The sequence below is a fragment of the Hibiscus syriacus genome, unplaced genomic scaffold, assembly GCF_006381635.1.
Source record: "Hibiscus syriacus cultivar Baekdansim isolate YM2019G1 unplaced genomic scaffold, ASM638163v2 tig00117034_pilon, whole genome shotgun sequence".
Lineage (NCBI taxonomy): Eukaryota > Viridiplantae > Streptophyta > Magnoliopsida > Malvales > Malvaceae > Hibiscus > Hibiscus syriacus.
Genome location: NW_024063533.1, coordinates 11,303,309 through 11,327,258, shown reverse-complemented (window position 1 = coordinate 11,327,258; position 23,950 = coordinate 11,303,309). Strand labels below are relative to the sequence as shown.

Sequence of the window (23,950 nt, the reverse complement as noted above, 5' to 3'; positions counted from 1 at the left end):
GAGACCATTTATATGGTTCAACCAATATTTTATTTATGTATATGGCCTCATGGACAAAATAACGAATGGCCATGGACAAAATAACGAATAAATAAAAGAATAATGTAAATTATGGATCGTTGCGTGGGAGTGCGGGACAAAGACGAATGAGGGGCAAGCATCTTAGTCCACATAATAAAAGAACCAAGTGAAAAAAAGAAAGCCCTTTCCTTTCCGTAGTATACGATACAAAGCGCCATTCATTTTGTTTTCTATAGTCTGGAGAGAAAAAACCCAAGGTGAATAACATGGAGAAGGTGGAGGAATCGATGAATAAAGTGGAAGAAGAAGTAGAGAGGGTGGTGGAGCAAGCCAGAGAGTTGCAAGAATCTGGCGCTGCGCTGATTTCCATTATATCCAAAGACGAACAATCTATTCGCCTGAAAGCTAATTCTCTTGAGTCATCTATTCGCCGCCTCCGTTCCTCCATTACTTCCCTTCTCTCTCAAAAGCTTTTGGATCCCAAACTCGCCGAAAAGGTGAACTCCCCCTCCCTACCTTGCATGTTCCTTTTTCGATAATTTCTCGTTTTTTCCCCTTCTTTATTTAATCAAGTCTTAGGTCTTGACCCAAATTGAAAAACTGATATTTGGATCCGAAAACAGCTTGAAGAGGATTTACAGACAGCCAGATGTATTATAACCAACGGAGATGCCGCTAGTTTTCTTCCTGCCAAAGCTCATGGTATAATGATTTCTTCTCTCTCTCTCTCTCTCTCTCTCTCTTTGTTTTTCACTTTTTAAAATTTTACTAATTTCTTTCCTTCTGATGTTAGAGAGATCTTAATTGATTATTAATCAAATGGTTATTGGAGAATGACAGGTAAATTTCTGAGGATGTTCTTGGGACCAATCAATGTGCGTGCAGCTCGCAAAGAGGTCCAGTTGAAAGTGAAGGAGGAATATAACAGCTACAGAGTAAGCATCACTTTCCTATAACCCATTTTTGGTTATTTTTAAAATCCTGTTTTTTTGTTGCCTTGTGGTTGCATCCCTATATACTCTTCAATTTTGTAATTGCAAGCCATTTCCCTTGTATAGGAATTCAACCCAATAAGCACATGTAGCCTCATTTTTACATTTCAGTTTGTTGTAGAAGTTTTTCGAATTCATGATTTATTTCTGAATTGGTTTTTTTCCCAAGCAAAGAGGAAATTTTTAAAATTTGACTATCTGTACTTACTGAGTACTATCTATCTCCCTTCAACAGGATAGGACTGCCTTCCTTTTTCTTATTTTTCCATTAATTCTGCTTATTTTAAGATCTTGGATATGGGAAGGATGCTTGCCTGCATTTCCAGTTCAGTTGTATGAGGTATTCTATACATTTTCCTTTGCGTTTTTTGTTCGAGATTCAGCTCATTTCTTATTGGTTTAAAGCTGAGTATATTCTTTGTCAGGCATGGTTGTTATTCCTTTATACTGGTTTGGCTTTGCGAGAGAACATATTGCAAGCAAATGGAAGTGATATTCGTCCATGGTAATTGAATGCCATCTTTTTTTCTGTCAAATGTTTCCCGCGTCAAGCATGTTTACGTTCTAGGTTTGTTTTGTACAAATGGGACCTTTTCATGAAAAATGAAATTGTTGTGTGCAGTATTTTTGAGATTATAGTAACTTGAGAGGTGTTTTTGTGTTCACGTAAATGGTGAATTCTGGACAATACGGCATTGGAAAATAGGCCTATTATCTAACCAATCATATGGCATATCTACAATTTGTTACTCTTGTAAGGGTCACTATATGCTTTTAACCTAGGTTTTCTTGGTCTGTGATGTGATGCCTGGAAAGGCACGGTGTTCAAAAGACCTCAGAAAATTAGTTTCCTTGTTCTGGTGTATGTTTATGCACACTAATGCTAATCATCCTTTTCCTTTTGGAGTAATTATGCTATGTTAATAAGTCTGTCCTGCTCTTAGGTCGGGGAACATGTACAACTGTTTAGGACTACTGGATGAGATGGTTGCACCATAGGGCGTAGAGAGTGCTTACTTGTGTATGAATACGTGGGTGGGTGGGTGGAGAAGTAGAGGCTAGGAAGACACTTGGGAAGGATTGGATATCATAAGATTGTCAATTTGGAAAGATAGGACATAGGAGGAGGAAGTTCATGAGTATGATTTTCTATCTTATCATAATGATGAAGCTGTTGCTCATTAAGTTCTGAAGGGTGGAGTACATCCTCTCAACTGTTTCTGCGAGGAAAGAGAAAGATAATGGTGTCCTTTATCTTGTTAAGTTTCTCCTTTAGTTACAGTTTCGGGAATGATTTTATGTTCTATTGGGACCATTTTCTTCTGCTCTAGATGGTTTATCTTTTTTATCTTGAGATAAAATGTTTAGATCCTTCATTAGGCATATGGTTGTAGCCCTATTGCTCATAGTTTGATGCCTGACACGGTATCTTATTTTTAACTTCTTAATATCTCGTCTTATCTACATGCAAGATTTGTATGAGAAAGGGTACAAATTGACTTGCTTATGGTTATGTATGTGCATTTTGCTTGGTATATGGCCCTTCTAATTTGTTTGGTGCATCAGTTGCGACTTCAACCTATAAAAATCAGTTGCTTTCATGTAACCTTTATATTAGAAAAAGTGGCTGGGGAAAGAGGTTTTATACATGACTGTTTTCTCTGGGTTATTTGAAATTATTCCAATCCACTTAGTAAGCTGCTTTTTAGCCATGAAGCATCTAGAATCTACATTATGATTATGTTTTGATGATTTTGTTGAACTTATTGTTGAGTCCAATTTTCGTTTTATGAAATTACCTTTAGAAATATTTTGAAGATTATGCTCACAACAGCGTGTGAGAATTTTCGTTGTTGATGGTGTTAGTTAATATCAATTCTAAAACTTCATATGTTCATTCTCAGTGTCTGTAGTTTGTGTCTGTGCATGGCATTTTCTTGGTTAGTTTTCTATTTGATTGATGACTGAATGATATGCTTCCTCAGGTGGATATATCATCACTACTGTGCTATGGCTACGGCCCTTGTTAGTCTCACTTGGGAGATTAAAGGACAACCTAATTGTTCTCAGAAGCAGGTTACTGTTCTACCATTGTGCACTAATTATATTTTCCATGTCACCTTATTAATAAAGTGTTAAAACCTATTCAGCGAGGCGTAGAACTTTTCCTTCAATGGGCTATGATGCAAGGAGTTGCCATGCTTCTGCAAAATCGATACCAGCGCCAGAGACTATACACTCGTATTGCCCTAGGAAAGGTGTTATTTCTGTTACCACGTAAAAAAATTATTGTTTCCTTTGTTCAACATTAATTATTTTTGCATACTAGCTATGACATTGGTTTTGAATCATGTTTTGTTCCTTTGCATGTTAGAAAATCTTTTTACCTTTCTTTGCCATGAGTATCAGCTATCATGCCTCCATTTCCAATTCTTAGTTTCATAGATTCTCAATTCTAATATTTGGTTTTCTATTATTTTAGGCTAAAAGAATGGATGTTGTTTGGGGGGAAACATCTGGTGTAGACGGCCAATTGTGGATTCTATATCCAATACTTTTCCTGATGCAGGTAATCCAAGCTAGCATTTGACTGATGGCTGAGAATGTGTAGATGACGTCTAAAAGACTAAAACCTTCAGTTCAATATCAGATATTTGTTGAGATAGTGTCTATGATTTCCACAAGTATTTTACATGTCATGTCTACAAATAAGTTGATCTCTTCTTGGTATGAAGTTTTAATCTTTGGCGTTGCATGCCACTTGTAACCTATTAGTTTTTTTAACTTCTTTGAAGTTCCTACACATATTTGAAATGGTATGTTTTAGCCTTTTAGGTATTTTGTAATTGGAAACTTTCACTTCCCTGAATGTTGTGTGTAGTGCTTCAGGATTGAAATCATGTTATTTTACATTTCTCTAAGATAATTGCTTGGGTAGAGAATGAGGGAGATCTTCCGAATAACTCAATTGCTGGTTCCAAGCACGAAATAGTCTACAACATTTTATGCTGGTTTTGCACTTTCTCCTGCTTAGCTTAGCTTAGCATGAAGGATAATATCCATTTTTCTTTTTCCTTCTGTGGCACCAAGCATGTTTCTTTTTTTTATCATTAGAGCGTGTTGTTATAATTGAGAATGCACGAGTTATTGTTGCTTCTTCAGGAAAGTAAATTGAGTAAGTGTCATAGTGGATTATTGAGAAAGATGGGGGGCAGTTTACTGAAGGGTAAATGTGTTCAGCAAGCTGTTGGCTCGGCAGGTGGCTTAATTTGTCTATGGAATGAGGATTTTTTCGAAGTCAGTAGGGAACATACTCATAACAGATTCATTGCATTATCAGGGAGGTTTAAGGTGTTAAACTTTGAATGTGTGATTATCAACGTGTATGGTCCAGCTGTCGAAGTTGATAAGGACGATTTTTTCAGAGAGTTGTTGTGTTTTGTGCAAAGTTTGCATTTGCCAGTTTGTTTGGGGGGGGGGGGACTTCAATGCGTATCTAGATTCAGAGGAAAAAATTGGAATGGCTCAAAATTGGCATTCTATGGGTCTCTTTAACTACTTTGTCCAAAATCTTAATCTTATGGATCTGTCGTTAATTGGAGGGAGATTTACTTGGTGCAATAATAGGGAGGCTTCAACATGGATAAGACTAGATCGGTTCCTTATTAGTGTTGCTTTCTTCCAGAAATTTCCAAAAGTTAGTCAGAAATTGTTACCGAAATCCTTATCTGATCATAATCCTCTGGTGCTACAAGAAGATTTCAAGAATTGGGGTTCTAAGCCTTTCCGTTTTTTCAACTATTTGCTAGAGGAAGATGGGTTTGCGGGGGTGGTCCAGAATTCAATTTCCAATTTAAAGGAGAATAGCCGAAGGGGACTGCTTAGTATTCTTCAAGGAACAAAGAAAGTGATTAAAAAGTGGCCTATCAATAATAATATGGAGATTTCTGAACAGATTTCAGATCTGGAAATTAAGATTAATGATTTGGAATTGAGGTTACAGGGTGGGGGGTCTTCTGCTCTGGATTGGGGTCAACTAGTGCTTTGGAGGAATGATTTGTGGGAGTTGCATAGGAAAGAGGAAAGCATATGGTTTCAAAAGTCTCGACTCAAGTGGATAAAGGATGGGGATAGAAATACCAGATTTTATCACTTATGTGCTCTCAATAGGAATAGAGTGAATGCCATTTTGACGCTGAAAGTAGATGGGGTAGATATTACTGATCCGAGTCTGATTAGAGCGGCTATCGCAGATTATTTTAGAGTTAATTATAATGCAATTTCATCTTTGGAGGTGGATGAAATCAATCTGAATTTTTCTAAACTGGCTGAAGAGCAAAAGGAGGGCTTAGAGGCTATTTTTTCTGAACAGGAAGTGTGGGAAGCTGTTTTTTATTCGGACAGTGCTAAGGCACCGGGTCCGGATGGGTATAATATGGGTTTTTTCAAAATAATTTGGTCTATATTGAAGGATCCTATCATGAAATTTGTTCAAGATTTTCACAAAGGTAAAAGTTGGGAAAATGGGGTTAATCACTCTTTTATTACTCTAATCCCCAAAAAAGTGAATCCAGTGGGCATTGAGGACTTCAGACCCATTAGTCTTGTTGGCAGTCTATACAAAATTATTTCCAAAATTCTATCCAAAAGGCTTGTTGCGGTTATCAAAGGTTTGGTAAGTCCTTCGTAGTTTGCATTTATTCCGGGTAGGCAATTGATAGAATGTGCCCTTTTGGAAAATGAAGGCATTGAATATTGGAGAAAATTAGGGAGGAAAGGAGCTGTCTTCAAAGTTGATTTCCGTAGGGCTTATGATTCGGTTGAATGGCCTCTTTTATTGAGAGTTTTGAAGGCTATGGGTTTTGGGGAAAAATGGATTTCATGGATTGATTGTTGTGTCTCTACAGCCTCTATTTCGGTGCTAGTGAATGGCTCTCCTATTGAGGAATTCAAAATTAGTAAAGGGTTGAGACAAGGTTGCAGTTTGTTCCCTCTCTTGTTCAATTTAGTTGGTGAATTATTAAACCTAATGCTAATCAAGGCTGTTGGTTTAGGTCTTTTTCAGGGGTTTAGCATCGGTAGGGTTGACAATTCCTTCCATTTGACTCATTTGCAGTTTGCAGATGATCTAATCCTTTTCTGCAGGGATTCTCCAATGTAGATTTTAAATATTAGGAGGGTTTTGAGGGTGTTCGTTGTTATGTCAGGGCTGCATTTAAACTTGTCGAAGAGCACTTTGTTTGGTGTTAATTTGGATGCTGACACGATAATGGATTGGGCTATGAAAGTGGGTTGTGGTGTGGGGTATTTTTCCATGACATACCTTGGTTTGCCGATAGGTTCAAGGAAGAACTCCGAGGGTACGTGGGCTCATGTAATCCAGAATTTTAACAAGAGACTAGCAGGTTGGAAAGCTAATTCTTTATCGTTGGCGGGAAGACTCGTTTTGATAAAATCTGTGTTGTCCTCCTTGCCGATTTTTTTTCTATCTATTTTCAAATTACCTCTCAAAGTGACTCAGAAGTTGAACTCTTTGATGGCTAATTTCCTTTGGGGTGATGACCAGGTTAAGAAACGAATTCATTGGGTGAATTGGAAAACAGTTTGTCAACCTCTCGAAGGAGGTTTGGGAATCCTTGATTTGAGTATGATTAATAGGGTACTACTTGGGAAATGGGTGTGGAAATTTGCCAATGAAAAGAATAGTCAATGGAAAAGGTTGATTTGCTGCAAAAAAAAAGTTAGTAATCTGTCTCTTTCTATTTCTAGTGCGGCTTCTCCTTTAGATTCTTGGATTTGGAGGGGTATTATGAGTAGTTATGCGAAAAATGATAAGATTGGAAACTATTTGAGAGATAATTCAAAGATCCAAGTGGGAAATGGTAGGTCGATAGCTTTCTGGACTGATGTTTGGGTTACTAATTTGTCTCTAAAAAACCATTTCTCCAGAATTTTTGCTTTGTCGATCAATAAATGGGGGAAGGTATCTGAGTTTGGTGAGTTTGTAGACAATGTTTGGGTCTGGAATATTCAACTTAGAAGGAACCTTTGTGATTGGGAATTGGACCAGTGGATAGATTTAATGTCGTTGATTGACTCTATTAAGCTTTCGGGTTCGGTGGATGATTTTCTGGGTTGGTCGGGGAAGGGGGATGGCATGTTATCGGTCAAGTCCTGTAGATTGACGTTATATGATAGTTCTGAAGGGAGTTTTGAGTGGAATAAGTGGGTGTGGGCTGAATTGGCACCTCCTAAAGTTCAAACTTTCTTGTGGCAGCTTTGTCATCGTAAGTTAGTAGTGAGAGTGGAATTAGTTAAAAGAGGGATTCCCATGGCGGATGTGCTTTGTCCCTTTTGCCACTCCCATGATGAAACCATAGAGCATCTGTTCCTTTTGTGTTCTGTTGCTAGGGAAATTTGGACAAAATTTCTAAGGTTATGGGAAATCCTTTCTGTTCTGCCGCAAGATCCAACCTCCCTTCTCTGTTCGTGGCCGTACCTTAGCTGAATTCTGCTATTTGGAAGTTCATACCGGCAGTTGTTTTCTGGTCGGTTTGGAAGGCGAGGAATCTGGTCGTGTTTGAAAATGGGAAACTAGACAGCTCGGGTCTGTATTTTATAATTAGATTCAAGTTGGCTAAGTGGTTTCTAGCTAAACACCCTAATGTTCAGATTCAGACCGACTTACTAGTTGGGGATCCTTCACGGGCTGATAATGTTCATCGTCCTACTACTCCAAAGAAGATTTTTGAATGGACTCCTCCTCCAACGGGTGCGTTTAAATTTAATGTGGATGGGTAGTTAATGGAGATGGGATGCAAGGTGGAATAGGAGGTATTTTGAGAGATTCTAACAGCGTGTCCCTGGCCTCTTTCTCTACTGCAGTAGGGCCTGGTCTTTCTACTTTGGCAGAACTGAAAGCAATTAAGGAGGGAATTGACCTTTTCTATTCATCTGATTGGGCTAAAAAGGGAAGGTTAATTGTAGAGAGTGATTGCAAAAATGCAGTGGAGTGGATTTTAAAACTGCAATATACACCAGTTTTTTTCAGTGACTTGGTGGAGGAAATTGGGGCTGCAATTTTTGATAAGGGCTGTGTTCTAAAATGGATTCCTAGGAGTTGTAATTTGGAGGCTGACAGGCTAGCTAAGCAGGGGATCGGTCGAGTGTAGATGCCCTTTTGATGTTTGTTTTCTGTCTTTCATTCGGACTGTATAGGCTCTTTTTTTGTACTAATTTTGCTAGTTTGGTAACCAGGACTCAGCATTACTTCTTAGGAACTTTCTTAGGAGGTTTTGTCTTAGTTAGTGTTGGTGTTTTTTGTTGTTTTAGGGCACTGTATGGTTTTTTTGCTTTAGATAGGGGTGTTGTTCTGGTTGTATTTTTATGTACTTAAGCTGTGGAATGAAATCCTAAGGCACTCTTTTCCTCCTTCCAATGAGTTTTTAACGAGGTCTTCAATTCTTATAAAAAAAAAAGAATGCACGAGTTATCATTCTTTTCTATTTTCTGCACAAAAATAGTCCCAACTAACCATATCATATTCTTGTATGCTTATGAGCATGATTGTAGGGTTTTGAGGCATATGTTGGACTACTATTGCTCAAGACTGCATTTGTCGGTGTTGTTTCCGAATGGCAGGTAGGTTTTCTTTTGCTCCTCATAGTTTCTCTTCATGTATTTATACAACTTAAAAAAGGGGTTACACGTAGAAATAACCTAACCAATGATGGAAAGTTGGGTTTTGGCAGATAATATTTTGTGGGATCATTTTGGTTCTTATGGCTGTTGGGAACTTTGTGAACACAGTACAGACACTCATGGCAAAGTCAAGGTTTAAGGCAAAGATGAAAAGCAGTAAGAGCAAGCAGGAGTTGAAGTTAAGTTAGAGTCTTGCTATTTGTTAGGTTAACCTTATTTGGACTTTTATACTGTCGTATATATTCTGTTTTTTGTTTCTTTGATGTTTCCGGTATCACCAGAAATGTTTGTTTTAGAAGAGGCAATGAAATTTTATTTTTCAATTCCATAGACCATCTTTCATGTATGAAGCTATTGATTTTTTTTTTTTAATTTTATGAAGGAAGAACACAAACTTAGACTAGTCAACTACGCATATCCAATTAATTTGGATCGAATCACTTTGAATTTAAAATTTTCAGGTTAACGTTGAGTTTGAATTATTTTAGGCTTAGATCAATTTTGAGTTCATGGTTGACTCGATCCGTACAATCTAGCAACTTGTGTGACTCCTTACATCAGTAGTATTCTAGTAGTTTCACTTCTACGGTTATACCCTTTGTTTGACCATTTCGACTCCTGCAACAGCGTCATATTTTGTTACTTTTCCTTTTGGCCAGTCATCTCCACTGATGATGGTAGTAAGACGATTCTTCTTAGGATTGTCTCTCATCAAGTACGGATCATCATAAAAGTAGCATTTTAACGGCTTGCTCTCTTCATTTCTCACTGGTGTTGGATTTGGTGTTGTCATTTCCATATAACGATTTTCCATAAAATTATCTTTTGATGACTCCATTGCCATTCGTAGAGCTTCCTTCATTGTCACTTGACTGTTTCTCATTGTTTCTCCCACCATTGCCTTTTGCCTCGGGGCTTGAAAGATTTAGTCCTAGTCGACTTGTTCCTATCAAGCTCAATAAGCGATTCAACGACAATTATGACTTTTAAAAGGCTATGGACCCTTCTCTGTTGCAACTCTGGCTTCACCAATAGTCCTGGTCCACCTAAGAAATAGAGTGCATCGCCCTCATTCAAAGATATTTTAGACGTCTCAACTTAGAGTGAGGTCTCGTCTTTATCATACTCGAAGAAAAACTACTCTTTGAATTCGACTTGAAACTCCCTCCATGTTTTAAAGCAAGTAATATCATACCTCTCGTCGGTGCAGCAAGTGATACCATACCTCTCGTCGGTGCACTTATGATACCACAATAATAAAGCAATATCAGTCGAATAATCAGAAGTAATATTTATCTTGGAGACATTCTCCTCAATGCTCATAGTTTAAAAGTATTTCTCGCACAAGAAATTCTTCACATTTTGAGCCGATCTAGTCTCCTTGAACCCTCTCAACTTTGGGATATTAATATGGTGTTTGGGTGCCCCAGCTAGCATCTTACTAGTCATTGGGGTTTTACGAATTCGCAAACCCCCCTTGTGCTCGTCCATCTCCTTTGGTTCATGGTGGGCAAGTCACTGTCATGACTTCGAGAGCATCACTCCTTTGATTAATGGTATCTACAAACTGATTGATGAGAAATTGCATCCCAGCTTTGAACTCCTCAAGGCATGCATCCGTCACCTTAGGGGTGTTTGGTTCAAGGATTGTGGGATTCCCATGATGGGAATCTCACATTCCCATGTTTGGTTGGCTGGGAATCTCATTCCAGGTAATGTTTTATTACCAATAGTAGATTTTTTGGGGTATATTATCGGGAATGTCATTACCTCCCTTCCCTTAGGTATTGTAACATTATCGGCTTTTTGGATTAAAATGCCCTTAATTTTTTTTCTCAAAAATATTCTTCTGTCATTGAATAATAAAAATTCTACGAAGGTTAAATTACAAATTTATCCTTAAATTATTTTAGATTTACAAAAAAATAAGTCTATAATTAAAATTTTATATGAAGTTCAGGGGTTAAAATTTTTTTTACCCTTTCATTAAACCTTTCTTATATTTTTAATTTTGTAAAAAAAATTATATAAATATTATGAATTTAATTTTTTAAAGAAAATATATAAATATTTTACAATTTGTAATATTATACAAATATATAATAAGGACAATTTGGTCAAATATACATTCCAATAATGTTCTATTCTTTTAACCAAACACGGTAATCTTACATTCCTGCTAAACCAACCAAACACAAAATACAACATTCCCAGTAATCTTATTCCCTGGTAATCTTTTATTCTCACTGGTAATCTTACATTCCGTAAACCAAACGCACGAGTTTCTATTGCATCCTCATGAACTTTTCGAGTCGAACCAACCTCTCTTCCAATGATGTCATTGACTCCCTCGTATTTGCCCTATTTTGTTTTCCATCACGAGTTCTCATCTCTTGTGCGGAAACATCAGCTTTCTGTTGTGTCATCTCGATTAACATTTAACCCACACATTAATTATGATATCAACTATCATAGGTCTTTGCAACGAACCTTATGATCTTAGACGATGGATTGATGTTTAAGTCAGTTTCCAAAACAATTTTGTGAGAATCTTAAATTTTTCAAGGGACTCAAAAGCACTAAAAAGGTAATGAGCGAAAAGTTAAAGCACAAAGGAAAAAACAAACAATGTAAAGAGACAACATGAGAACATTAGAATAAATGTTTTCTATTACTCAGATTAGGGGTAAGCGTTTGATCAACTCGAGTCATTTAAAAAAAGTTTGAGTTATCCGAGTTGATGAGTCATATTTTATAACTCGAAGTTGACTTAAAATTTTTTCGAATCGAGTCGAATTTGAGTTTCTTTTTAAATTTAACTATAAATATTTAAAATATTATGATATTATTTGATTCCAATTTAAATATTTTTTTATAACCATATACACTACATATATATTTCTTCATTTTTTTTCATATGTGATATATATTATATAATACAAAGTCGAGGGACTCGACTCAACTTGAAAATCAATCCACTAATTACTAAACATTTTGAGTTATTTCAGTTGTATTATACAACTCGATTTAAACTTGAACTTTTTCGAGTCAAGTCGAGTTTATGAAATTACAACTTAGAGTAAATTTGAATCGAGTTTTTCGAGTCGAGTTAAAAAATCGATTCTTCGAGTCGAATTTTACTCACCTCTAACTTTGGAAAATAGATGGATGATACAAATATCGATGGATTTGAAGTTTTATATGTTTAAGTCTGGATTATATTGTGTTTTGATAAGGTTTTGAATTATTTTAAATTCTGTTTAGATTTTTAGGTTTGGATTATTTCAGATTCTTGTTTCAGATTTTATATCATTTCGAGTTTAAAATAATTGGGTTCTAGTTTCTTTGGATTTAATCAATTTATTTTATATCCTTTACTCAATCTTGGGTCTCGCTAGTCTCAAGTTAAAGGGTTAGCTTAGGTAACTTTCCGTCATTCCTTAAATTAAATTAATAATATAAATTTATTATCTTTTAACTTAGAGTTAATTGCACCATATGTCCCTAAACTATGGTCCATATTTTAAATTGGTCACTAAACTTTTGAACATTCTAATTTCATCCTCAAACTATGCTTTCGTTTTAAATTAGTCCCAGAACTTTTGAACATACCAAATTCATCCCCAAACTATAACCCTCATTCTATATTGATCCATGGACTTTTAAATATTCTAATTTCAACTTTGAAGTTTTGAATGATTTAGAAGGATATTATTGTAGTGTTTAAAAGTTTGGGGAGTAATTTAGACTAAGGGTCATAGTTTGAGGATGAATTTGGAATGTTAAAAAATTTGGGGACCACTTTAGAATGAGGGTCATCTTTTAGGGATAAAATTAAAATGGTCCTAAGTTTACGGATCAATTTAGAATAATAGTTATAGTTTGAGGATGTATGCTGCAATTAACTCTTTAGTTTATAATTCATATAATTTATAATTAATTTATGGCTTAATAAACTTTTAAGTGACTAAACGATATATTGAAATACGATTTGGTGTCTAAGGAATTTTTTTGCTAATAATAGGTGCCTAATATTGCAACCATAATAATTTTAGGTGTTCGGACCATAACCATCATTAAATTTAATCGTTTCGTCTCACATTTTGATAATTTCAAAAAGAATATTAAAAACAAACTTGAAAAATTTATTTTATTTATAAAAAATCCATAATTTATCTAAATTACAAAAAAAACTTTAAATCCCTAAAATCATCACCAATTCTCAACCCTAACCCTTTTTCCACCCTTGCCACCAATGGCCACTGACGCTAGCTTCACCATTGCCATCTCCAAACAACCCGACAACCAGCCACCAATGAACCCATTAATGACTGGTCGTCACTCAATCCCCTAAATTTCTAAACCTACATCTCTAAAATCCCAAATATTCAAATCCCTCAAAATTTCTTAAACTCCTTTGGCTGGCCGTTTGGGTAGTTGCAGTCGATGGGGTGTTTCGACAGTAGTAGTCGGGTCAATCGATTGGGGGCAGTGACAGTTTTTCGATCGTTGTCTTCTTCAACTTGTCTGCTTTAGTGCGAGGGAAGGGGGAGATAAGGGGACGAGGTTGGGGTGAGATCTAGGAGAAATTTCTTTTTCTAAAAAAATGTTTTTTTAATTCAAAATAATTTTTTTTAAATTATCAAATTAAGACACATGTCATTTAACAGTCAACTTTAATGACGGTTATGGCTCAAACATCTAAAATGATTACGGTTGTGACGTTAGGCACCTATTTTTAGTAAAATTTACAACTCAACTGATACGCCTTAAATTTTAAACCATAAATTCAAAAAATTAGTGTTAAACTTAAATCTTAAAATATAAAAATTGCATTTGAAGCACAATTTTTATATTTATTTAATGTTATGAAAGTGGAGATAAAAGAATGGCATGTTGGTAATTATTAAGATTCATTAAGGGTAATATGGACTTTAAGGATTAAAATGAATTTTAAATTCATTAAATACAAGTGTCCATGAGATTTTTGTGTGGAAACTTCAAGAAATTTTTTTCTCTTCCCCAAGTTTTTGCCGTGAGATCTAAGGTGAGGGAAAAAGTTCTTTTCCATTTTTGATCTATTTTATTAGGATTTATGACTAAATTGTAATGAGAAAACATCTACATTAGATTCTCTTTCTTTTGGTGTAAATATTTTCATGTTTCATGCTTGAATTGTTGAGTTCATGAAATATGTGGATGAAGCGGAAGTCTAATTTCAATGATTTAAAGTTGGTTTTTGATGTTAAAAGTGTTATGGAATGGGAATCAAACATGAAAATTGATTGGAATCAAGTAGAAGTTCATGAATAAGGTTTGACCACTAAGGTTTTTCATGAAGAAATATTGAGTTTGAAATGTATTTGATATGAAAATAAATTGGAATGGTTGAAATTGAGCTTGAGGCAAATTTAGGGACTATGTAGAAAAAAATCAAAGTATTCGGCCTATTAGGAAAATTGTTGGGAAAATTTTCAAAATTTTCTTAAGGGCTTATAATGATTATGTAAGTGATCTTATGTTCTTAAAATCATGTTTTGGATTAAATTGAAGCATAAATAAATTAGAGGACCATTTCATAAATTATAGAAATTAGAAGGATCCATGCACAAAAATAAGAAAGTTATGGTCCCATACTTAAATTTATTATTAGTGTGATGAGAAATTGAATTTAGGATTGGTTTAGAATGATTAGACTTGATTAGAAATGAATGTTGGATGATGATTCAAGCTTGAAAACAAATTGGAGACCATTAGGGGATTACTTTGTAATTTTCGACCATAAGGAGGAATAATTGGAAAATTTTAATAAAAATGTCCGAGGGATTAGATTGAATTTAAGGATGATTTTCATGTTTTGGAATTGAGTTTTGGATCATTATGGAACAAAGTTAAGTTAGGAGGCCATTTTCGCAAGTGTTGAATGGAAGGATCAATTTGTAAGCATTTGAAAATTGAAACACTATGCTGGAAACTAGTGATGGAATTTTGATTTTGGATTGAAATGAAAATTTGTGTAATTTTATAGGGGTCTATTCAGGAGTTTTGAAAAGTTAGTGGAGAAAATTTCAAAAGTACAATACTAATGTATTAATTGAGAAGTGTTGGATATAGTAGGAAAATTATGGTTGATATGGATTAAAGCGAATTATTAAAGGACTTGAAAAGATAATTTAATAGAGTTAAAGTCAATTTCGGTTTAGTAAGAAATTAGTATCTAACGTACATGAATATAATTTTTAGAATTTTTGATTTGAACTAGAATTTATTATATTAGTATGAATATTGATATATGTTGAAATTGTCTATATGTCAGAAATCGATGACTGTGTAGTTCGTGATTGTAATCAAAGTTAAATTGAACCAGATACAAGGCTATAGTACAAAAGTGAACGTAATCATATTAGTGAGCGCTAGTGAGGCATCAGATGAGTGGATCTAACTTTTTATTAAAATAATACGAAGAAGACTTGCATTGAGTCAACCTCTACCAATTTGAAATGAAAAGATTTTCAAATCATATTTTGAATAGTTATTTTATTATGATTTTATTTATTTCATAGTAAATGATTATTTTTTGGAATGAATTGCCCAATACAGGTTTTATGAGATTTTATTTATACTTAATCATATGGATATTTTATATGGAAAACAATATACTATTTTGATATAAACCCATTGTGTATGGATTGAGAGTCTAAGGTACAAATGACATGCCATGAGATAGAGTTATTATATAATACATGTTTATATTTCACATATGGTGTAAATCTACGAGACACTTTCGAGTGCAAATATACTTATGAGACAATTTTGAGTGCATATAGCACACACACTCGATGTGACTCACGTACCTAATATTCTCAGTCAAAATACATTGGGCTATGAATTAAATACAAGAAAGATACAAATTTATATGTCTGGAGCATGAAAAACACAAGTTATATGAATTGAAAAATAATAAGTGGTTTACCAAATGCGTGAATTGACTCAATATGTTTTATATGTGAAATAACTTTGAAAAGTTTTATGTTATAAAAATTTTATTATTTTTAATAATTTATATACTGTGCTTTTATAAGATAATTTAGATATTATTAGTTTTATTAGAATTTGTCTAATGCCTCATTAAGTGAAAATTTAGCGTGTGAATGTTTCACACGTATGTACTAAGTAAGAGAGCAAAGTAGAACACGTACCAGTGTCATTCGGGGAAATTAAGTTCGACACAGGAATCATTAAGGACATCCGGTTTTGTTGTATTTGTGGTCAGTGGTATGTATATTAATGAGGTTTTAGATACTCTAATATTTATATTAGTTATATAACGGTTTGAACATAATATCTAGAACTGTTTTAAAACAGTAAAAAATTAAGTATTGTAAATAATATAAATAAATAGTATAATATTAAATTATGTTTTTAAATATTACATTATGATTTTATATGATTATTAGTTTTAAAAATAAAGAAGTGCATTTAAGATTTTGTACTAATAAAATTTTATTGGTTTTCAAATAAAAATTATTTTATTTAATTGGTGTGAATCTTTAACCCGTATGCGGTTACATATATGGTTAAGGGTATCACAATAACAACAAAATACAATATTTAAATTCAAAATGTCACCATATGTTCAATTTAACCCCTAAATTCATTAATATTTAAAATATAAAAAAGGTCAATGAGCTTATAAAAGAGTCATTAAATGAGATTGTACACGAACTTAGACAAACAAGTCGATAAACGAGTTTGTTTGTGATCATAAACGAACTGAACACTCTTCTATTTGTGTCTGTTCGTTTATTAAATGAACATGAACGTTTTGTTTATAATTGTTTATTTAACTTAACAAACAAACATAAACGAATGTTACACGAATAATTCATCGAACATTATATTCCTATACATCCCTAATTTTATCTACTATCTTATTTATGAATAAAATTAAATTTATTTGAGGATTTATAAATAAATATTATAAAATAATAAAAGAAATAATCATTTGCCTAAGTTCTTGTGGACCCTTTCTACAGATTTGATTCCATCAAGTCCATCGCCTCCAAACATTTATTTTTCAAAGTCTTGAAATTCAAATGCCCAATATATTGAAGACGTTGAAGGTTTCCTAAAAGGTACAGTTCTTGTTAGTTTTTTATTAAGTTAATTACAACCATGGTTTTCAGAATCGGACCGGACGTCGTAATTAACTATATTTAATAAAAAAATTATTTAATAAAAAAATCGGACGACGTCATAATTATTTAAAAAATTAAATAAAAATATCAAAAATATTTAATAAAAATTAATTTTTTATATCACAAGTTATATTCAAAGCAAGTCATAACATATATAAGTTAAAAACCATAAAATCAAGTGAAACAAAATGATTCAAATTAACTACAACATAATATTTAAGGTAAAACATATTAAATAATAAATATATAATTATATAACTATAATTAAAAAATAAATTTGGGGTTAAAAAATCATAACAAAATGATATTGTTTGGTTTAATTTTTTTTTAAAAAAACAATCCCACATGGCTAAGAAACATAGAAGAACATCCCAAAAGTCTAAAGAGTAAAAATATGATAACAAAACAATCTCACATTGCTAAGAAATATAGAAGAGCATCAAAACTCACTTCTATAAATAATAGAGGTAATTTGGCATTCAAAATCATGGAGTCTTTTGGTGAGCATTGAGTGAACTATTCTTTCACTTCAATCAAGCTTCTAATTTTTTTTTTTTGAGTTCAAGCCATTTTGAGTTCAAGTTTCAATATTATATTTCGAGTTTGAGTTGAACTTGATAATTTTTAGCTTGTGAGTTTGAGTTGAGTTGAGCTTACTTTTAAAGTTTTCAAGTTCGAGTCGAGCTCAGCAATACTCGAGTTCGACTTGGCTCGTTTAACAAACGACGTTGTTTGGTTTAATTTTTTTTTAAAAAAAAACAAAATTCCCGGTTTTTCCCGGTTTTCCCGGTTTTTCCGGTTTTCAACCGGTCCGGTTCGAACGGTTCAGCAGTTCTGGCCGGTTTACTAATAGCGGTTCAATCGGTTTAGATTGAATCGGACTAAGCAACGGTTCCCGATTGAACCGGCCGGTCCGGTTTTCAAAACAGAGATTACAACATATATTCTCAAACTATGACTCTTTTTTTAAATTAGTCCATAAACTTTTGAACATTTTAATTTCTCCCTAAACGATGACAAACATTAGAATGAGGGTTATAGTTTGAGGATGAATTCGGTATGTTCAAACGTTTAGGGCCCAATTTAAAATAAAAATCATAGTTTAACAACATATGATGTAATTAACTCATTTTTATGTATATTTTTTTAATTAATATAGGTTAAGTATAAGGTAGTATCAGTTCAAAGATAACTCTTAACCATTAGATATTGAACCCTTACACTCCTAACATTCTTAGTGCTTAAACTCGAGACCTAAATGAATAACAATAATTCTTTTATTGTTGATCATGCTCCCCAATTTCCTCCTCTCAAAGAATATTTTGTATGTAATTTCAAAGACGTTGGAAGGAAGCGGAGCTGCGGAAATGGAAGAAATTACGCGAGTGAATGGATTGAACTTAAATGAAAATGAATCACTGAAAATAAGCACTTCTGATTTTGGAGAAATTAGATACGATGGGATGTGATTTAATGAAATGGTAAGAAAGAGGGAAATCAGATGACTGCCGGTGGCGGAAGCAGTCAGTAGCAAAGCACATTTACATCCTATTAATTCACAATACCTAATAGAAAGTGATAGACTTGATCCAATAAATTTTATTATTTTAAATTTCTTTGTAAGTTCTTTAATAAATATAATTTTGCTCATAATTGAAATAGTGATTTGTGATTCATTCATTATATATGAAACCCTAAAATATAAATATAACATTAAATCTTAAAAGGGTTATATATATAGAGAGAGGATAGGATCTTATTATACAATATAAAATTCTTTTAATTTTACATTGATTTATGACAGTTAGATGAGTGAAAATCGATGTCTGAGATTAACAGTAGAAAATGAGAATATATTTACTGAAAAAAATAATGAGTCAATTATGATCCATTTACATAGTTTAAAACTTTTTTAGTTTTACAAAGATTTGAGACTGTTAAATGAGTGAATACATATACATATATATATATATATATATATATATATATATATATATATATATATATATAAGTTAGGATCTATTTACACAATATAATTTTTTTAAATTTTACATTGATTTAAGATCGTTAGATAAATAAAAATAAAAAATTAAAATTAACTAATTATTTTTTTAATAAATATTATCTTATTTCCTGTTATTAATTTCAACATTATATTTTCACCGTCTGCACCCGGTCTTGGAAATCTGCTTGTTTTGATATGACCGTAACTTTTACGCTATCTTTGAATCGAAAGAAAAGAAGCGTGACGAACAAGGTATGCTAAGTTTTCTATTTCTATTTGGACATTGATTAAAACATAATAAAGGAAATAAAATTATTATAAATTCTCTTCTTCTTCTTTTCCCGAAACACCCATTTTTCTTAAGTATCTTAAATTGGGATTATAATATTTCGAAAACTGATCTCGAAGTTTATATAAGTATCTTGCTCAGAAACACATATCTTCGCAGCTCCATGTGGGTTTGCCGGATATCGAAGTAAGATATTCCTTTTCTCTCTTAATCATCTACGATGAATTTATTTCTTTTGTGGAATATTAAGTTCGTGTTAAATGTTAATATGATATATGATTTTCATATTGTGGAGACCTTTCTTAAAATCAGGTTAAACAATTAGTTTTGGCCGCTATTGCTTTGAAAAGACCAGTGCTATTCTATTTGTATTTGGCCATGGCTTTGGAGCCTTCCTCCTGATGAGATTTTTGTTTCTCAAGAGTGATTATTTTGGTTCCGTTTGAACTATGAAGTTATATGTTAATTTCACCGAGCAGTTACGTTTGATTCTACTTTCGTGTCTCGTCTAATTATTCTTTCCTTTGCCATAGTTTGTGTATTTTTTGGTTAGCATTCTTTTTCTCTATGACTTCTACAACTATCGACCTGGAGAGCCCCAATACGTTGCTCTTCTCGGTGATTTTCTGCAGGTATTTGCATAACTATATCCGAAGTGTTTCCCTATGCATTACGAAATACAACGTGCAAACATCATTGATTCTTTCATTAATGGCAGTCTGTTGCGCAATGCAGTGCATTATTGTTCTTCTGGGGTTGAAGAGCTTGATCAAAAAGAGGCAACTAAGGAAGAAAGTCGTGAAGCCGAAAACTGCTTAGATATATCGAAGTGGTAGCAGGTGAAAATTGTTGATTTGCAGTGCCAGGTAATATTTTGTAGGATCATCCGTTACCGAACCGAACTTTTAGTAGTTAAGCTTATTTTAGTTATTTATTCACCGGAATATTCAAAAAATACGTTTGCATATTCAAATATTTTCCCTTCGATTACAAGTTTAAGTTTAAAAGTAGTGTTTGACTGAATCCGTCGCTTCATGACTCCACAGCAGTATTTATGACAGGCAAAATCAATTGCTCTCCTCTCCCATGTAAGCATAATGCTTGGAATTGTTATGTAGAAGATAGAAATGCGTGAACACGGTTGGTGTGGTATTTGGTTGTAGTGCATATAGTGAACATATTATTTGATGTTTGAGCATGATTTTAGTCAAAATTCTAGCCATAAATCCATTGCATCTATAAACTAATTTCTTATACATTATTTATATGCATTGATTCCTTGATGGCTGACATCAGGCATTGGACCCTTTATTTTTTATGCATGTGTCACATGATTTTGGTGGTCTTATTCTCAGTTCAGGATTGTTCTGTACTCGAGTCTGTTTATATAGAGGCCTTTCAAGAACTATGTTTGTGAAGACATTATGTATTGGTTGAAGAATACCATATCTATAATCCATAATTAATATAATTTCACACGGCCCGTTGCTCTTTATCTGCTTAAGCAGGCAAACTTAACATTATTTGTTATTTTCAGGTAAAAATACTAAAAAACGTTCTTGAAGAGGTTGAAAGAGTGATGCAAGAATTCAAAGGCACACTTTACAAGTCCATGGAAGATCCACAAATAGACCTAACAAGTGTAAGCATTTGACAAGCCCTTTTCAATATTTTGACAATTTTTACTTGTGAGGAAATATATAATTGATGTTGATTTAAGACCTAAATTTTCATGGATATTTGTTCAATATTAATGCTCGTGGTATTAAAATATTATTACTCTATCTTAATCTGGATGTTGAGGTGAGTATTAGATTCAAATATGTATATGATATAGATATGTGGTGGATTATACTTCCATACCTATATCCAAACATGTGTCAGCCATAAGCGTAGAACTCAGGTACTTTAAAAAATGACATGTTCGAGCAACATAACAATTATTTGATGCTTACTGACCCATGAGATGCAAGCTTGTTTCCCACTAAATCAATTTTATGATGTTAAAATCAGTTTTTACAAAATTTTCCGAGTTGCTTGGGTAAACTTTGAGTGGGATGTAGATAAAGAGAACATACTAGTATTATACAAACCAAAGGATTGCTATTGAGAAGTCAATGAAATGATTTCCATTAATTACCATGTTGGAATACTCCTGTTTTCATTTGAGTTGTAATGTTCCATGATCTATATGCCATTCCTGTTGTCTTAGGAGTAGAAGTATGGGATATTTATGCCGAAAGGTTGTGAGATGGTTGAAAATGGAATCTTGTTTTTTTTGGTTGAATTGGTGAGAGTATGAAACTAGAGTTCTAGGATATTGTCATAAATGTTATTTCTGACTATAAAGCAAATTATTGTGGCATTCAAGCCTGAGATTGAACAAATGTTGTTTTATTGATCTTACTTGCATTTTAAGCTGACCAAAAATTAGTTTTTGGGAATTCATATTTTTTAGGTTGATGAAATGATTTCCATTGATGTACACTACTTAACCATCTTTTGAAGATGTTTACTACTTTGGGCATTTACTTGGAAAGTTTTGAGAAGCCTTTCCTGGAGTGCACATTTGAGTTTTATGCAGCTGAAGGAATGAAATACATGCAGCAATCAGATGTTTCAGATTACTTGAAGCATTTAGAGGTGCCTCTTCATATTTCACTTTCTCAGTTAGCAGTGATTGTTACTCTGTATTTTGAATTGTGTATGTTTTATCCTTCTAAAAAGAATGTTAAATTTGTCACATTATTCCATATATATGGAATTTGAATGTTTATCCCTCTACAATTTTTGTGTAAGTTTATGTAACTGAGAATTGTGCATGGAATTTGAATGTTTATCACTTAATGTGAATATATTGTATGCAAATGGATTGCTTATATATAATATGATATATATTTAGTATTACAAGGCATTAAATGTGATTTAGCTTGATTATTTGTCAATCTACAATATATATATATAATTTACGAAATACAATCACGACACACAAATGTGTGTCATCTTCATTTATGTCGGGGGCTTCAATGACACGCAATGTAAGTGATAAATGCGTGTCATAAATTTATGACACACAAATGTGTGTCATCTTCATTTATGACGGGGGCTTCAATGACGCGCAGTGAGCATCATAAATGAGCGTCATAAATGCGCGTCATAGATTTATGACGCACAATTGCGCATCATCTAAGATTCATGTCGGTGGCTTCAACGACAGGAATTTGTGTGTCATCCGCACCCATAGATGACACGCAATGCGCGTCATTAAAGGGGTTTTTTCTAGTAGTGATGAATACACAACTTCATAATGATATTGCAAGTTTTCACCAAGGAGACGATGAATCAATGTACGAATATTGAGATAGGTATAAAAGTTTACTCCGCAAGTGTGTCAACCATGGGTTTCATGACTGGACTCAAGTAGTAATGTTTTACAACAGAGTTAATGCACCAACTCGAATGATGTTAGATGCCTCATCAAATGGCACTTTACTTGACAAATCACCCTAGGAAGCCTTTGATATCCTCGACAGGATAGCAAATAATGTCTATCAATTCCCAAATACAAGATTGAGAACTGACAGAAAAGTATCTGGAACATATGAATTAGAGGGTAAGGATTCAGTAGCAGCTCAACTTTCTGCCATAACCAGTGTGTTAAAAAATTTACAGCGTCCTAATGAGGTAAGAGAAGTCAAGGCCGCCAATAACAAATGCATATTGTGTCACGGCAACCACCATGAGAGTGAATGTCCGAAAAATCATGAATCCACCAATTTTGTGGGCAATTACAACCGGAGAAATAATAACCCCTACTTAAACACGTACAATCCTAGTTGGAGACAACATCAGAATTTTTCATGGAGTAATCAAGGGAACAATAACAATGAAGCAGCTAGTTACAATAGGCCACAACAAAGTAACTTAGACCATCAACATCAGAATTATATTTAAATCAACGTTTGTCTTTGTTTTATTTTATTTCAATAGTATGCATATTTATTTTGTCTAGACCAAACTTTTCTTCAAGTATACTTTATAGTGTTTTCTTGTTTTATTAATAATAGTTTTCTAGTTTGACAAGACAGTAGGAATTAGCTTGTGACAACTAGTTCTGGTTGTGGTGAAGCTTAAAAACATTCAACCAATCCCTGAGGAGACGATACTCACTTACCCTTTATTACTTGATTCAATTGTGTATACTTGCACAAAATTGCTTCCCTTAGCATATACATTTACAAGCGATCAAGTATCTTGCCTGCCAACATTAGATTCACTTTTGAACCCATATCATTATCCTTCGTATGAGGTAAATTATCTTGCTTTTTAGATTCTTCATGCACAATCTCAGAGCTGGTATCATCGAGTTTCTTCACCCTAAACTATCTTCCTTTTTACTTTTTACTTTTTACTTTTTACGCTGGGTTCCACTCCTTAAAGTGATAAACCTACAACATTTCTTACCTTGAGCTTTTATGACTTCAGTATCACTAGGTAAATGTCCTTGATGTTTAACATGCAAAGCTTGGGTGATTTTCCCAACTTGGGTTTCCAAAGATCTTAAAAATGAACTATGACTTTGAAATATTGCTCATTGGCTCTTTATAGATGCAACGTGGTATTGACATAAAGCCTTTGTGGTTGCCATAAAATTTTGGAAAGTAGCTTCCAAAGAATTTAAATTTATTGAAGATATTAAACCCTTGTTATTTTTCCATGAAAAATTATGTTGAAATCTTGGGAG

General features: G+C 33.5%; 1 protein-coding gene and 1 long non-coding RNA gene across 3 annotated transcripts; both read left to right on the top strand.

Moving 5' to 3' along the window:
- Positions 1–224: 224 nt before the first annotated feature.
- LOC120196970 (transmembrane protein 120 homolog) lies at positions 225–18,886 on the top strand. 2 transcript variants are annotated; one of them, XM_039198636.1, is made up of 11 exons: positions 225–518; positions 645–723; positions 862–956; positions 1,249–1,353; positions 1,439–1,518; positions 2,999–3,089; positions 3,164–3,271; positions 3,496–3,582; positions 8,586–8,654; positions 8,765–8,924; positions 18,868–18,886. In XM_039198636.1, the coding sequence occupies exons 1-10, from the start codon at positions 288–290 to the stop codon at positions 8,900–8,902; spliced, it is 1,083 nt and encodes a 360-aa protein (XP_039054567.1). In that variant the 5' UTR covers positions 225–287; the 3' UTR covers positions 8,903–8,924; positions 18,868–18,886. The 2 variants fall into 2 exon arrangements, with proteins under 2 accessions (XP_039054567.1, XP_039054566.1); XM_039198635.1 differs by lacking the exon at positions 18,868–18,886 and having other exon boundaries at positions 8,765–9,037.
- A 580-nt stretch (positions 18,887–19,466) lies between these two features.
- Positions 19,467–20,858, top strand: LOC120196712. Its single transcript, XR_005523203.1, has 3 exons — positions 19,467–19,838; positions 19,942–20,294; positions 20,744–20,858. It is a non-coding gene; the product is annotated as an uncharacterized LOC120196712 (long non-coding RNA).
- The last annotated feature ends 3,092 nt before the right edge of the window (positions 20,859–23,950 follow it).